Below are 17,303 nucleotides of genomic sequence, written 5' to 3'. Positions count from 1 at the left end.
AAAAAAAAAAAAAAAAAAAAAAAAGATTTCTCATCATGCCTTGGAGAGGGGGAAGATGTGATAACAGGCCAAGGATAGTTATTGCTGCATCCTCGCTGCCTGCTGTCACCAGGTCAGAAACACTGGAAGCTGTTATTTAAATAACTACTGTTCAGTCATTGCTGGACTCCAAATGAAGCACTACATCATGGGCCTAATTGGTTGGCCAGGATAAGAACGGCATTTCCACAGCAACTCTGCAGGAGGCAAACAGAGTGTTTGGGGCCTGGCGTCTGTGGGCCTCCCTCGGACACTTGTTCTATAGGGGCATGTGAGGGGTCAGCTCCAATGTAGATATCAAGTGAATTCCAGCAGTGACCATACCTCTAGGAGCCCAGGAAGACCCAATTCTGACAAAACTCCCCTTCTTGGCTACAGTATTGATGGTAAAAATCCAAGCTGTTTCACCCTCATTCTTGGGTTAAGAAGGACTGGGAGCGAGCGATCTAAATTGGAGTAGGAAGCTTGCAGAGTCCACAAGAGGGGAGGAATAACGTGGAATGTTCTCTCTGTCCTTTCCGCAGTGTTTCCACTGTGACTCCCTCCCCAGTGCTGGCTTTTCCACAACTTCCACACAAAGCACCTGAAATGGATCAGGGTGATGATGACGATGGTGATGGTGATGATGACGATGATGTTAGCAGTGACTAACAAAAGACGCAGCAATGGAAAAGGAATTAAAGCTCATTTCCCTGCTTGGAGTCTACACGGGTTAATAACTAATACTCGTGGCGGATTTTAAACATACACATGTGCGCACCCAGATGAAGCAGCATGGCCTCCTCTGATATGGCCTCCCCAGTACTTAAAACACGAGGAATTAAAGAATGTATCCTGGAGCCCGCAGGGCCTCGGACCTTGCCGTCCACAGGGGATGGAAAACAGCACCACGGTGGCTCAGAGAGCTTGGTCTGCCCGTCCGCCATTAAACCACTCCTGCTCACCCTTCAGGTCCCTGGAGAGATACTGCCTCTTCCAGGAAGCTTCCTCTGGTGCCCTGCGGCTAGACTGAGCAGCCCTGTGTGTGTTCCCATAGCACCCTGGGTTCACTTCTGGGCCATGACTTTTCATACTGTGCGGTAATTGCCCACTTATGTGTCCTTTTCCTGTCTAAATTGTGAGATTCGTTCACTTTGGGAGCCAGGATGCATTGTCCATCGTATCTGAGCTCTAGCCTGGCATTTGGCGCACGGCAAGAGCACTGTTAACTGCCCTGTGACTGTATAATCACAGTCAGTGCTCAGTACGTGACAGCTCCTATGGGTCAGGCACTACACTGAGAGCTTTTACACACATGATCTTATTTAAACTTCAAACAGCCATGAAAGGTAGGAATGTCCTGAACAGAGTACAAGACAGTTCCTGGCATCACACAGCTAGTAAGAGATGGAGCGGGATTCAAACCCTGCTGCAGCTTCACTCCCAGCCCCAGAGCACAACCACTGCGTACTCTGGAGGCGCTCAGTAACCTGCCCATGCCAACCGACATGGTCTTTTGATGTCGGTTGCTTGGTCTTCATGATCTTTTCGAAATGGATCTTATTCTCTTACGAGAATCCTCCCAACCCCTAGAAGGCTCGGTGTGAGACAGGCGAGAGGGTGACAGTGACATCAAGTCTCTTTCCTTTCTGCATGCTCAGTGCTCTGTCTGTGGGTTGAATAGGCCTCCCACGTCTGTCACTGCAGTGAAAAGTATCCTCATAGAAAAGCACTTACAGGTTTCATAGATGAGGAAATAGGCCTAAGAGGGTTCGAGATGTCACTTAAGGCCTCACAGACCTCTGAGACACAGCTAGAACCAGAAATGCAAGCCATCAAATCTCCAAAGTCAGGATACTTCTAACTCTAGCGAACTGGGCCTTTGAACATCCACACGCACTGCATCCACTCAACTGGGAGCAAGTCCTAAGAATGTTCACCTGGCATCTTCCTTCATCTTCCTTCATCACAGTCAAACCTGCAAGAGGCACATTCTTTACATGCCCTCCCGGGTGCTCTGAGGTGAACTTCATTCACAGTTTTGAGGACACATGGGTTTCAAGTTAAACGAAATTGCTAGTCGAATGTTCTTTTTTCTTTTTAGAATAAAACAAACTGCTCCCTGGTTAAAAAGACCCTTTACCACCCTCCTCCACATTGTGGATTGGATTAGGTTATTATTTAGGTGTTTCTCATGAATGGCATTATCCTTATTCATACTCACTAATGTGTGCGTGACTAATCCAAACTCCTTCTGCCTCTATAGATAGCAGAGAATAAAAAGTCACTGTAGGGTCCCACAAGTGTGTAGATGGTTGGTAAAATAGACAGTAGCATTGTCACACATGTGCCAAAACTCTTTCAAGGCCCAGGTTCATTAGACTGATAGGCTGATGGCACTTCTGCCATCGCAATCTTTGAACATAGTGAAACTTCCATAAACTCTGTCCTTTGGATAAGCCTCAGCATTTCACTGCTTTAGGTACGTGCACGTTTAGCGTTTCAGATGTGCCTGTTCACACAGTATGGCATCTGTTTTGGTGTCCACACTTCCAGAGTGGGCTTCCGTGTAGGGAAAAACCCGATTAAATTCAGTGGTGACTTACTACAGTGAAGACTTTTCATGAATACAGTTTACCATTGCATTAAAGTTTAATGAATGAACTAATTCTAGGTCTCTTCGTGTTAGATACCACACCTTAGTGCAGCACTCACTGTCCTGGTTTCTTTAAGGCTATTACCGTATTCACAAACCTCCACATCAGCCATTATGTATGACACTTTACCTGATGGCTTTTGGTCAGGAAGCTGTCAACCCCAGATGCTGGGAATCCTGGATTTGGGATGCTCATGATTCAGGGATTATACACTTGTCTTTTGTGAAAGGATTACACCTTGACATTTCATTGACTCATTAGACCCTATGTCTTCAAGGGCTGAGACTTCTTGTCTGTCTAGTTTAGCTGACAGGTGCTTGCTTGCCAGATGTTTTCCACACGGATCTTGTTTCCATCCCAGGTCAACTGATTTGCAATGAATTGGTTGGGTGAGGAGTGACGAGTAGTCATGCCTGCCCATCTACTACTGGCCATTGACAGCCCTAAGGTCCAGGAACCATTCCAGAAGGACATGTGGCCCCAGCCCTGTTACCTGAGAGCTGCAAGGGGTTCCTAGCCCTGGTGTTTCAGGGACACCTGAGTCTCCCATCACCTGTCCCGATTTCTTTGCTATGTAAAAAGTTCTTAATATTCTTTCCATTTTTCTTACTAAAGTGGGTGACTGTTAAGAAAAATGATCCAAAACTTATAAATAAAGCCTACAGTATGATTGCCTGTCTTTTCAGTGCCATGGTGAGCACTGTCTAATAAGCTTGCTTGAGTCACCAGATTGAACTACTGATTGGAGTTCAGACTCTAGAAACCTACCTGTTAACTTGTAGGAAACTGATAAGATGAAAATTATTTTGTCTGATGGAGAAAGCAGCTCTAACATTATGGTTTGATTATCCTCCATATTATCAGGCATATCTGCATCAAACAACAATTATCCCTCATCATTCTCCATCCTTCTGTTTCTTGATGTGTGTGTGTGTGTCTCATTTTCTCCTTATAAGCAGCTTTGTCATGCTCCTGATTCCCCTCAGCAAGAAACTACATTGAACCTTGGCATATTCCTCATACCCAGATGTACTGAGCCCATAACAAGTCTTAATTTTGAAAATTCTCTTTTGACAGGGTCATTGGAACCAGACAAATCTGGGATCAAACTCTGGCTTCTCTTTGAACTAACCTCGAGGCCTCAGATGAATGGCAAGATTATCTCCAAGCCTCCATTTCCCCATCTGAAAAACCTACTTGATAGGTTTGGCTGTGTCCCCACCCAAATCTCATCTTGAACTGTAGCTCCCATAGTCCCCATGTGTGGTGGGAGGGATCCAGTGGGAGAAGATTGGAGCATAGGGGTGGTTACCCTCATGCTGCTATTCTCATGATCGTGAGTGAGTTCTCATGAGATCTGATGGTTTTGTAAAGGGCTTTCCCCCTTTTGCTTGGCACTTCTCCTTGTTGCTGCCATGTGAAGAAGGATGTGTCTGCTTTCCCTTCTGCCATGATTGTAAGTTTCCTGAGGCCTCCTCAGCCCTGTAGAACTGCGAATCAATTAAATCTCTTTTCTTTATAAATTACCCAGTCTTAGGTATGTCTCTATTAGCAGCACGAGAATGAACTGATACACTACTCAAAGGGTAACATGGTGTATTAAACAAGCTGATGTGTATAAAGCACTTGGCACATAGTGAAAGGGAGGGGAGGGGAAAGAAATGCCTCCCATTTCTCTCTTCCCTCCAGGTGGCCCTAGATCGCTTTTCCTGAGTATGTGGCTGAGCAGGGAGGAGGAGCCAGTCTCCTAGCCCCAGCCTGATTCCAGCTCCTTCTTCCCTGTGGGATTCCAGCTTCTCCTTCCCACAAGGAGGAGGGACCAGGCCAGGACAGGGGAGCTGGCTTCCTGGTGGCCTGTGGAAAGAGTTGTGTCATCCATTCCTTCATTAGTACAGGCACCACTGAGGCTCTGGGATCCTGAAGGCAATCCTTTTGAGCTGTCTGCAGTAGCCTGGAGCTTTACAAAGGATTATATCTACACACAGCCTATGGCTGTGCCCACTGTTCCTGCAGCCCAGTTGTTTCCTGACTGACACTTTTGTGAGGCTGCACAGTGAGTCTGCTATACAAGCCTGGAAGCAGTTGCCCAGCCCACTGTGACTGCCCCCTGCCCTCCTCCACCCACCCCATGAGCCATTCAAGGCTTATTTCAGCTTTAGCACCATGCACCCTTTCCTGCCCACGGAACCACGAATATCCTGCAAATAGGACTTCCTGGAGGATGGGAGTAAGTCATGCAGATCACAAACCCTGTTTCCTTTTCAGCCAGGGTAAAGGGCCGTGTGTTAGGGGGCGCTGCCTGCAGAGCGCCATGTGTGAAGGGAGGCACACGGCTCCACTGCCTGGGCTGCAGGCTGTAGACACATGACGCCTGAGCAGGCTGCAGAACCCCAGGCTTTAGGATGGCCCCAAAGAGGAGACTTGCAAAGGGCCACATCTGGAATCTCTGTCACTGTCTCAATTTCAGGGTGTCTTAGAAGTGTGAGCTGGCAGAGACCAGGGTGAAGGACTGAGGAGCTGACCCTAGAGTAGTTCTTAGTCACTGCGTCCCCAAGGCGGGCCTCCAGAGACTAGGCCCTAAGCCGCTGTGGAAAGAGCTGGGCTCTGGCTCCACCACTGGCTGGCTTGTGAGGTCCAAGGAGAAGTATTTAACCTTCAGAGAGCCAGTGACCTCTTTTGTAAGGCGGGGAGAGCAATGCCCACATGATACCGTGGACATGAGCACCAAGTGGGTTGCTGGAAATAAAGCCCATTGACACAATACTAGCCGATTGCTGTTAAAGCACCAATTCCCTTCCCTCCTCCTTTTCCCTATTCTAGAAATTGTCCAAGTTCAAAGGTAGCATTACACAAGGATATGTCTGGGGTCAGTAATGCGTTATGAACACTGGAAGGCAGTGCCTGGATCAAACTTGGACGAGGGATTATCCTTCCTACCGCAGGCTGACCTGGATCCTCTGCTGAAATGTCCCTGGGCAGACCTCTATGTTCAGGATCTTAACAGCCTCTCCAGCTTTCTGTCAAAGCCCATCTATCCTGGGTTCCATTCTCTCTGTCTCTCAAGCTAATAGCAAAGTGGATTAAAAAAAGACACTCTGTGAGTCTTGTAGTGACTTGGAGAAATGTGAGTATGTGTTTGGACACTCATACATGAAAACTCCAAGTGCTCCTCAAATTGTAGTTAGGAATTTGCAGTAGAGCTAAAGAGAAGTCAAGAGGTGAGCTGTGGCGTTCTGGACACACTCCTCTTTTAGGGGTCTCTGATGGACAGATCAATAATCCTACATCTTTGCTAGACACACATACCAAGGGACTTAATGATTCCTTTGAGCCACATGATTGCATGGACAAGCTATTACGGGCAAAGTGCTCTTAACTGGTCTAGACTGTTCTAGACTGGACAACTTCCTCACTCACCTCATTCCTGAAAGGGACAAAGATTAGATTTCTTTCAAAGAAAAATGTTCACCCACAACTTTCAGGCCTTTATTCTTCTTTGTAAGAAGGTAACGAGACATGTTCTAATAATAACACTCAGGTTGGCTGAAGGAGGGGCTCCCTGTGTCTTCAGGGGAAGCCCAAGTCATCTCACTGTCTTCCACAGGTAGTATCATCCAGCCTATTATTATTCTTTTCTTTCTCTCATGTCAAGAGCTGCCTAGCTTTAGAGATAGTGGGTCTCCATCTTTCCACCTACTACCCAAAGGGGCTGTTTCTGGTGGCCCTGTTAACTTTGGCAATATGAAGATCCCATGAGACAAGCACACTGGCCTGGTTTCCATCCAACCCAGGCCTTCACTGCTTCAGGGGTATCATTCTTATTGCAAACCATGTGAATGCCAACCCATGGAGCTCAAGGCCATCTACATAGAACGCAATATAAATATGTGGAGCTGGGCAGTATGGTAATGCCAGGGCACATTAGGTGGAGGTCTAGCTGGGGACACTTTTCTGGGCTTCTGGTTCTTCATAGCCTTTTCATCCTAGTGGAACCTAATACCTATGGTAGACACACACTCATACCCCACCATCACCACCACTGCCACCACCACCACCAAAACCTTCGCTGTTCCTAAATGTTCTCCAAGGTAAGGATGCATTTCCATAGCTTCTCTAGAGGAAACAGAGCCCAGCACTTATTCCCCGCCACATGCTGGTGTCTCTCAGGACAGGGAAGTCTGCTTAGACTGGCCAGCTAGTAGGCCAGTGCCAACCTGGGATTCTCATGGCTGTGCGATCTGTGCTCATCCCCCTGTGAATCACCGGGTGGTACAAAGTGACAATCCGTCGGCCGTTACGATAAAATGAATGCAAAAAGGATGACATTGCCAGACTGTTGGGTTATTTGGAGGTGTTTGTATGGCAACTCTAATCCAAATTTTCATATTTGGCACAGCCATGGGCTGTAGGGATGGCTGGCATTCTGGATATGTTGGAAACAGCATTGGTTAGACACAGAGCAATGTCCAAGTGCCAGCCCCGCTCATCTGCTGCACGTGCTGTGCTATTCTGCTTCACTCGCACAAAAGTAGACTGCAGTGCAATATCCAGCTCATCCTTGTGTGGTTCTCCAGCACTCACGTGCAAGTACTTCTCCATTTCGATGTATTTTAAACCTGTTTTCTCTCCGACTTGTCAATGAGAGCATGAACCTTTATGTGCCCCCACCTCCCTGGACCCTCTTGATAGATTTCATGGAAGTGGAATCATTCTAAGAAGCAGTGAAGGCAGGGTGCCGTTTTCTGCTTTCACTGCTCTGTGGGGGTGGCTGCTGTTCGCCATGGTGTGGGAGGGGCATGGCAAGAAGAAAATCCATGATAGGTCAGCTCTGGATCTGAGGCGGTCTTCGTGACAGGCCATTTCATGTGGCTCGTGCTAGTGCTCTGTACACTGTGTCCTGGGTAAGTTGGTTCTCGGATATGCCCTGTTTGAAACCAGGCTCCTTTTCTTGGCGGGAATGAAGGTCCCGTCCCCAGTCTCTTTGCTCTGATTATGGCAGGTCTTCTGCCTGACGCACCCAGGAAACCCATTCAGTGGCCACAGGGACCTCAAGCCCGCTCCTGGAAACTCAAGAGCCCCCAACATCCATAGCCTCTCGGTTGCCAATCTCTACTTAATGCAGACTCCCACTTGGGCTCCCACCTTGATTTCTGCTTCCAGAGATTTCTGAGACTGACTTGAGGCTTTGTCCTGAACTGTCTTGATCAGTTTTCTTGACAGTCTTTTGTGTGCTATACAAGACAGCATTACTAATTCCTACATTTTTCCAATTGTGTGTCATGGTTCCATGTGGGAGGGAAAAAACAGATTCTGTGTTCTAATATACCCATGAGTTTTGTACATTTCCAAGAATGGGGTAGGGTAGGCAATTTTCCCACACTTATTTGACCACGTATCCTTCCTTTTTGCCAAATACTTATTAGTACCTTCAGAGACACAATTGGTCACTGAATCATGCTTAGGGAAATGATGCCATTTATATTGTTTCTCCATTGTTTAACAACATCAAAAAGGAGGTTCAAACCCTTAGGGATTTTCCTGCTCTCAATTCAACATTTCCAGAGATTGCCCCTGCCCAAAATCACTTGCTCGCAGTTACTCCCTACTAGCAGCTAGCAGTCACCACACAAGAGGCTCGCCAACTCTCTGAGACATGATTTCACCACCACCAAGCCCTCTTAATTCACTTTAGAATCCATGATCAGTCCTGGAAACAAGGAAGAAAATGGTGTGTTTGGGACACTTACTTGAAGGAGTCAAGAGCATCGCTGACTGCATTGGCAAAATTGATATCCGTTGGGACATTTTTATATTCTAGGCAGTAGGTGGGTCTGACACCCAGAATCTCAACCTCACAGCCTGAGAAGGAAAAAGATGGCAAATAGTTACTCTCTTCCATAAGCAAGGTCAAGTTATGAGCCTATTTCAGGAAGCAAACACCATTAGTCAAAATAAAAAATAAAAATGTGTATTTTTATGAACTAAAATAACTTATTGCTAATAGGTGGTGTATTCAACTGCAATTTTGCATAACTGGAGCAGAGGTTCTCAAATGTCACTCCTATGCAACACTGGTGTCCCATGTCAGAGATCGGCAAAAATTAGACAACAACTATCTTTCCCAATTTGAAACAAAACACAATTAATCAATATATACAAATACCTCAACTGAAAGTTTCTTCAATAGATTTTTCATGAATCTAAGTGTTTCATGAAAGTCTTCTAGTGTACCTTTGCCTTTTTTAGAATCAAGTATTAGGAAGTATCTGATTAGTCAGAAGATTATAAAATAAATATTTCACTATCCTGTGGCATTATACAAAAGCTAACTGGACTTAGAGGTACTCTATCAAATTGGCAAGATAAAAATCAGTGAGTTCAAGCAGGAGGTCTGAGCCACATCCTTGCCTCGCCCAAAACAGAGTGAAAGAATCAAACTCATTCCGACGTGAACAGACTCAGCTTTTCTGCCCCAGACTCCTGGACAAGTAGAAGTAGTTGCTCTGCAGAGGAGACACCCATCCATATTAGGAGAACATAGAACAGGAGAGCGATGTGCCCATCTCGGTTTCCGCTAGTTAGGTAAATATTTATTGGGCACTTACTATGACCTAGTCACTATGTTCAGACACAGTGGAAACAGAAATGGATCAGGTAAGATCTCCTTCCGGGAGCATCCCAGAGTTTAGTCTAGTGGGAAGGGACACAGGAAAGCAGCGTAGTATGTGAAGTAAGGTGCATAATTCCTGGGTGTTGTGGGAATCAGATGAAGGGCCCTGACTTCAGGCATCACTTCCTCCTGAAAGCCTTCCTCAGGTCCCAATGTTGGGCTCAGTTTTGTAGATTTAGCCACGGCAATAGGATGCAGGTGGGCTGGGAGGACGTTCCAGGCAAAGGCAGCAGCTTGACCAAATGTTCAGAGAATTTCTGAGCAATACTGTATGTGTAGAGAACCATAAGTACCATAAAATGCCAGACAATGATGCCAGGAGACCAGATGCTGCTCTTTCTTGTAGCCCAGGGAAAATGATATACAAGGTGAGGTAAGTAAAAGTGGGACAAAGAGGGAGTGCAGGAGGAAAGGAGGAAGGAGTCTCTGTCAGGAAGCACATCAACCCCACCCCTGGAAACACCTGCCAGCTGGTTACAGCCGATTTAAAAGACGATAGGGCAGCCTCCAGAAAGCATCCCTTCCTGTGGCATAGTATAGCAAGACCTGGGTGTGTCGTGGGAGACCCTAGTGCTTTCTGCTTGATATGTTGGGTTCAGGGCGAGCAAGGGCCCCTACAATAACTGGGACAGAACTAGAAGGCATGAAGCTTCCTTTTCCAAAACATGTTTTTTGAGAGGAAAAAATAGGCTGGGTGATCCAGAAATAAATACTGCTCAGGACTTCCAGGAAAATATTCATTAGAGTAAGAAATGTCAGTGGAATCTTGAATGACTATATCACTTTAGATACCAGTGTTTTATTGTTGAAGGTGATTTGTGAATTGTTATTGCTCTTTCCAAGCTATTTTTTCTGTATCTGCCTTGTGCTCAGTGCCAGAAACCCCAAGGCAAATAAGATATCACCTACCCTTTAAAAGTTTAACAGACATGTACAATGTGACCAGGTGTCTGCTTCTAGCATCTCTGACACATCTGTATGTAAATTGTAAGTAATGCAGGTATGATCATGGTTTTGAAGATGAAAGAAATGGCATTCTTTTTTGGTGTTTGCACGTAATATAAAACTGTAAATGTTTTTGGTATGAGCAATAATAAATATGTCTGTTAATGTTATCAAACAGATGTTCTCTTAATACTTCTATATAAATAAAATGAATCTGGATGTAACACTGGCATAGTAATACAGTTCACTTGAGAAATTTACCCTTGCCTCAGGTTAAAGTAGAATACAAACTATTTTTATTGATTAATTACATGTAAAATTCTATAGTACAGGTAGAGGCAGGATGTGTCAAAGTAGAGCTGTTGTTACAGTGCTATGGAATTCTTTATTTTCAAAAACTATAATTAATTTTAATTTAACCAAACATCATGGCAGCAGCCTACAGTGGCTACCTAGGCTAAAGGTAGGATAGGAGAATCGAGAGAAATTCCCCTAAAGTACACAAACTCTTCACTGAGTGCAAAGCAACAGTTCATCAAAGACTAAGGACATACATCAGAGTGGAAAGGGATCTTCCAACTTGCAGAAAGCTGTAGATAATGCTGGAAAGAAAAAGAATTCCTCAGTGACCCAGGAAGTTGGCAGCATGAATTCTCCATGTAAAGCACTGGACAAATGGCAAGACTTGCTAAAGTGATCATGCTTATCATTTCTCACCTGTGACACTGGTGGGAAAATGAATCTAACTAAATCTTCAAGAAAGCCCAGAGCCAGCTCAACTACAAATTAGATTGCTTTGGATGCCACCCTAGAGGAATGAAATAGGAAGAAATAGGGTCTTTCTGGGGAAAATATTATTTACCATATTATCTCTATTGTTCTTTCTCACACAATGTCCAACATACAATAAAAAATCATGAAACATGTTAAAAACAGTAAAACGTGCCCCATAATTAAGAGAAAAAATAATCAACAGAATCAGATCCATAGATGGCACAATTGTCAGTGAGAAAGGTTAAACAAAATACATTTTTAAAAAAGATTATTGACTAAAGCAAAATCAGTAACAATATATTATGGACTTTACAGCATATGTAAAAGTAAAACATAACAATAAGAATATAAAAAGTGCGTATGTGGACAAATGGCATTATATAATAAAATTTTAAAACTCTCATGTCATTTGTGAAGTAATATTATTTTAAAGTAGACATAAATAAGTTATAGATGTGTGTTGAAATGTCTAGAATAACCATTAGGAAAAAAACACAACAAAATCTAAGATTAATAAAGAAGATATGATTGATAGAATTCTAAAAGTACTCCATCAGTGAGAAAAAGACAGGAAAGGAGAAACAAAGGAACAAAAACAGTTAAGACAAATAAAAAAACAGTATGAAGATGAGAGTTTTTAACTCTACCATATCAATAATTACATCAAATATAAATGGACTAAATTTATTATTTAAAAGGCAGAGGTGGGTCAGACTGAATAAAAAAGCAAGACCCCCCGAGGTCATGAGTTTGAGACTGGCCTGGCCAATGAGGTGAAACCCTGCCTCTATTAAAAATATAAAAGTAGCCAGGTGTAGTACTGCGTGCCTGTATTCCCAGCTACTTGGGAGGCTGAGGCAGGAGAATCCCTTGAACCCAGGGAGTGGAGGTTGCAGTTAGCTGAGATTGTGCCATTGCACTCCAGCCTGGGCAACGAGAGCGAAACTCCGTATCAAAATAAATTTTAAAAAATCGCTAAGCCTAAGTGATAACTATTAAGGTAGTTATGTGAAAATATTTTACAGAAGAATAAGGTGTATACTTAGCATTTTTAATGTAATAATTTGGGTCTAAAGTTCCAAATTATGTCAACAAAAATTGGGAGAGAGTGCCAGGGAAGGAAGAGAAAACATTTTCATTGTCGATGAAGGAAAGGGATGGTCAATATACAATGTTTCATTCTAGATATTGATTTAAAAGATTTGAACATACAGAACAGTTGTATGCATAGCTTTCGAGTCATCAAGGAAAAAAACATTAAAAATTGATCAAATATCAAAGCACATAAAAGTGAATAAAAGGAAGCAACCAAGAAGCATTAATACTGAATGAACAAAAAAAGAGAAAACCAAATACATTAATTTCAGAATTATTGGGAATAGATTAAACTCTACTTTTTTTTTTGAGGTGGAGTCTCACTCTATCACTCAAGCTGGAGTGCGGTGGCATGATCTCGGCTCACTACAACTTCCACCTCTCGGGTTCAAGCAATTCTCCCACCTCAACCTCCTGAGTAGTTGGGATTACAGGCATTTGCCACCATGCCTGGCTAATTTTTGCATTTTTAGTAGACACGAAGTTTCACCATGATGGTCAGGCTGGTCTCAGACTCCTGACCTCAAGTGGTGTGCCTGCCTCGGCCTCTCAAACTGCTAGAATTAAAGGCATGAGCCACCATGCCTGGGTGGTTAAACTATTTTTAAAGAATGTCAAGATGATGTAAGAAATAAAATCCAACTTTAAACTATTTACAAAATGCACATTTGAAATAAAATGACACCGAAAGAATAGATATAAAAGAATAGGCAAGGCCGGGCGCAGTGGCTCAAGCCTGTAATCCCAGCACTTTGGGAGGCCGAGACGGGCGGATCACGAGGTCAGGAGATCGAGACCATCCTGGCTAACACCGTGAAACCCCGTCTCTACTAAAAAATACAAAAAACTAGCCGGGCGAGGTGGCGGGCGCCTGTAGTCCCAGCTACTCGGGAGGCTGAGGCAGGAGAATGGCATAAACCCAGGAGGCGGAGCTTGCAGTGAGCCGAGATCCGGCCACTGCACTCCAGCCTGGGCGATAGAGCGAGACTCTGTCGCAAAAAAAAAAAAAAAAAAAAAAAAAAAAAAAGAAAAAAAAAAAAAAAAAAAAAAAACCCAAAGGTAAATTAAAAAATCAGATTTGTCAATAGTATTATAGTAACTTATGGCATTGAAAGCCTAAAACAGCTATAAATATACATAATTATGAATGTGTATGATTGTTTATATATCATAAAAACCTGCACACACAAAAAATCTTGGAAACATAAAGTGCAAAATTGCAACTTGGTGGAAAACTTTCATGACAGTTCAAGATATAAAGAATAAATACAAAGATAGAGAATTCAAATGTTAGTATCAATAGGCTGGATTCAATAGATACTGAAAAGTTTGTCTTATTAGCATAGAATGTGCATTCTTTTCAAATATGACTGTTGAAAAAACTGATCATATTCTGGTCAAAAAGAAAACCTCAGTAACTTCCAAAAAGTAGAAATTTTGTAGGCCACAATGCATACTATCTGATCAAGGATAATAAAATTAGGAATTAGTCATGATACTTAACTACCAATAAATCGAACTGCCTATATTAAAAAGAAACCTTTATGTTACTTGGTGTAAAGAGGAAATGAAAACTTCACTGACAGGCTAGTTATTAACAACAGTGAAAACTCTACATTTTTCAAGACTTCAAGGAATGCATTTTCATTTAGGTGAGAAGCAAATCAGGAATGCTATCATCACCGCGGTAATTTACTATTATTACTGTTATAGAGCTTCTCAAACAGGAAAAAGAAATAAGAAACGAATGCTGGAAATCAGGAGGCATATGAGTGTTCCTCTATTGGAATGTTTTAAAAACTTTTTGTCTGTAATCTGTGGCAAAAGGCATTGACATAGTACAAAAACAACCCCCCAACATACACACACACACACACACACACACACACACACACACACTCCGGAAACAAAATTTCACCAAATTACAGGCAATATACATGAATACTTTACTCTTCTATTCTGTTCTGTGTTTTTAAAAAATGCTTATTAGCAACCCATAAGCTGGTTTCAACTTGGATTTTGGGGTCACTTTCATCCATTGAGACTAACGTTGTTACGAAACTCAGACAACTTCTATGGTCTACAAGCTTTGCCTAGCAAACCACTGCTAGAAACATACTCTAAAAAAATAAAGTTGTATATACAAGCATCTTTATTACAATATTATTTATAAAATTGAGAAGCAATTTAAACATTTGATAATAGAGGTATGGTTAAATTATAGCATATCCACATAATGAAGTACTATGCAGGCATTAAAATAATGATGTCATTTTATTTAGTGACATAATATTTTGAAAGAAAAAAGCTACAAAATAGTGTATAATGGAAGATCTCCTTTTTGGAAGTATTTAAAGCAGATTTATGTCCAAAAAAGAGTAGAAGTAAATACAACAAAATAGAAGAAAGGACACGATTTTGATGACTGGTTTGGCGGAGACTTTTTTGGTTGATTGAAGTGATCCAAACTCCCTTCTCTGTTTCTATTTTGCAGAATGTAAAGAGGGAAACTTCCTCACTTCCTCAGGTCCCCTTGCGGGCAGGAATTGTCATTTGACTTAGAAGTGCCATTGAGATTGGATGTGGAGCTTAGGGTGGGAAGCTTTGCTTCTCATGAAAGACAAAGTGTGCTGCTGGCCAAGCTACTCTCCTCTTCAGTTTGGGATGCGGTTGTGAGGGCAGGATCCCTGGGCCTGCAGCAGCTGCCTTGAAACTATATGGCAAGCATGAGGATAAGCCAATGTGCTGAAACGGGCAAGGGATATAAAGAGCCTGGGTTTTGGCCGGGCGCGGTGGCTCACACCTGTAATCTCAGCACTTTGGGAGGCTGAGGCAGGTGGATCACGAGGTCAGGAGATCAAGACCATCCTGGCTAACATGGTGAAAACCCGTCTCTACTAAAAATACAAAAAATTAGCCAGGCGTGGTGGCGGTGCCTGTAGTTTCAGCTACTCCGGAGGCTGAGGAGGAGAACGGCGGGAGCCCAGGAGGCCGAGCTTGCGGTGAGTTGAGATCCCGCCACTGCACTCCAGCCTGGGCAACAGAGTGAGATTCCGTCTCAAAAGAAAACAGAGCCTGGGTTTTAAAAATGACGTTGGTAAGTGTCTGAACCCTATAAAGCACTCTTTGTTACATGACACAAATCAGATTCTATATCACTTGCAGCAGACAAGTCCTAACTGACAGAGAGAGATAGTGGCGACTTTCTGTTCTTATTATTACTTACCTGAATGGAGCTAACTTTTCTAAAATAAATGTTGCTTTTGTCATAAGAAACCAAAACTTACTTTTTAGTGTTAACTTCCAACTGCCTTGTAATGTGCCAGTTAGGACACAGAAGTTCCGTTGTATGACTGTATCACTATTTATCCTCCTAAAGTTGTTGAATATTTGGGTCATTGCCAGTGTTCACATACAGTAGATAATGCCGACAGAAACATTTCTGTACACTTTCTTTGCTGCACATAGGAATGCATATTTGTTAGGATACACGCATGAAGAGAAGAGCTAGATTTGGGGAATGCATACAGTCAACTTTATAAGATAGTGTCAAAGAGTTTTGTAAAGCTGTTGTATCAACTTGCTTCCACCAGCACTCTCTTTCTTTCTCTTTTCCCTCCCTTCCTTCCTTCCTTCCCTCCCTCCCTCCTCCTCCCCTTCCTTCCTTCCTTCCTTCCTTCCTTCCTTCCTTCCTTCCTTCCTTCCTTCTTTCTCTCTCTCTCTCTCTCTCTTTCGATAGAGTCTCCCTCTATCACCCAGGCTGGAGTGCAGTGTGCAGTGGTGTGATCTTGGCTCACTGAAACCTCCACCTCCTGGGTTCAAGTGATTCTCCTGCCTCAGCCTCCCCGACTAGCTGGGACTACAGGAGCCCCCACCACGGCCAACTAATTATTATTATTATTATTTTGTATTTTTAGTAGAGATGAGGTTTCATCATGTTGGCCAGGCTGGTCTTGAACTCTTGACCTTGGTGATCCACCCACCTTGGCCTCCCAAAGTGCTGGGATTACAGGTGTGAGCCACTGTGCCCGGCCTCCACCAGCACTTTCTAAGACTCAGTTGCTCCATCCTCATCAACACTTGGATTTGTTGGTTTTCAAAATTATCCATTTCCCCTTTTTGTGTGTGACTGTCAAGAGTCTGTAGAGAAACAAGGACCAATAGAATACATACACACACACACACACACACACACACACACACACATATACAAAGAGGTATATTATGAGGAATTGGCTTCCACAATTATGGAGGCTGAAAAGTCCCACCATCTGCCATCCGCAAGCTGGAGATCTAGGAAACCTGGTGGTTGTAATTCAGTCTGAACGCCTGAGAACCAGGAGCAGTGAGAGCAGAAGACGGATGTCCCGGTTGTAGCGATCAGGTAGGAAGGAGTGACTCCTTCCCTCCTAAGCCTTTTGTTCTTTTTTTTTTTTTTTTTTTTTTTTGAGACGGAGTCTCCCTCTGTCACCCAGGCTGGAGTGAGTGGCCCGATCTCAGCTCACTGCAAGCTCCGCCTCCCGGGTTCACGCCATTCTCCTGCCTCAGCCTCCCGAGTAGCTGGGACTACAGGCGCCACCACCAAACCTGGCTAATTTTTTGTATTTTTAGTAGAGACGGGGTTTCACCGTGTTAGCCAGGATGGACTCGATCTCCTGACCTCGTGATCTTCCCGCCTCGGCCTCCCAAAGTGCTGGGATTACAGGCGTGAGCCACCGCGCCCGGCCAAGCCTTTAGTTCTATTCCGGCCCTCAAGGGATTGGATGATGGCCACCTGCAGTGGGGAGGGCAAAGTGCATTACTGAGTCCACTGATTCAAACGTCAGTCTCAACTGGAAACCCCCTACCAGAGACGCACAGAAATTATATTTAATCTGGGAACCCCTCGACCAGTCAAGTTGGCACATAGAAATAACCATCAGAGAGGGTATGATGAGTTATCACGTTGTAGTTTTATTTTACTTTTTTTTCTGCTAACAAGGCTGAATGTCTTTACATATGTTTATTGACCATTGGGATACCCAATTACGTAAACTGTTAGCTCAAATCTCTTCCATATTTTTCTGTTGAGCTGACTTTTTCTTTTTTATTTGTAAGAATTCTGCATATATTCCAGATATGAACTTGTTGTTTATTTCCTCATA

General features: G+C 43.4%; 1 protein-coding gene across 1 annotated transcript in view; it reads right to left on the bottom strand.

Annotated features, from left to right (window-relative positions):
• Positions 1-17,303, bottom strand: part of ENPP6 (ectonucleotide pyrophosphatase/phosphodiesterase 6) — a 127,483-nt gene that overhangs the window by 30,280 nt on the left and 79,900 nt on the right. Inside the window, exon 3 of the mRNA XM_023220944.2 lies at positions 8,423-8,534. Within this exon, the coding sequence (XP_023076712.1) occupies positions 8,423-8,534 (112 nt within the window). The remainder of the gene's footprint in view (positions 1-8,422; positions 8,535-17,303) is intronic.

This window comes from Piliocolobus tephrosceles, chromosome 3, assembly GCF_002776525.5.
Source record: "Piliocolobus tephrosceles isolate RC106 chromosome 3, ASM277652v3, whole genome shotgun sequence".
Classification (NCBI taxonomy): Eukaryota; Metazoa; Chordata; class Mammalia; order Primates; family Cercopithecidae; genus Piliocolobus; species Piliocolobus tephrosceles.
The sequence above is the reverse complement of the archived record's forward strand: the minus strand, read 5'-3'. Positions and strand labels throughout refer to the sequence as shown.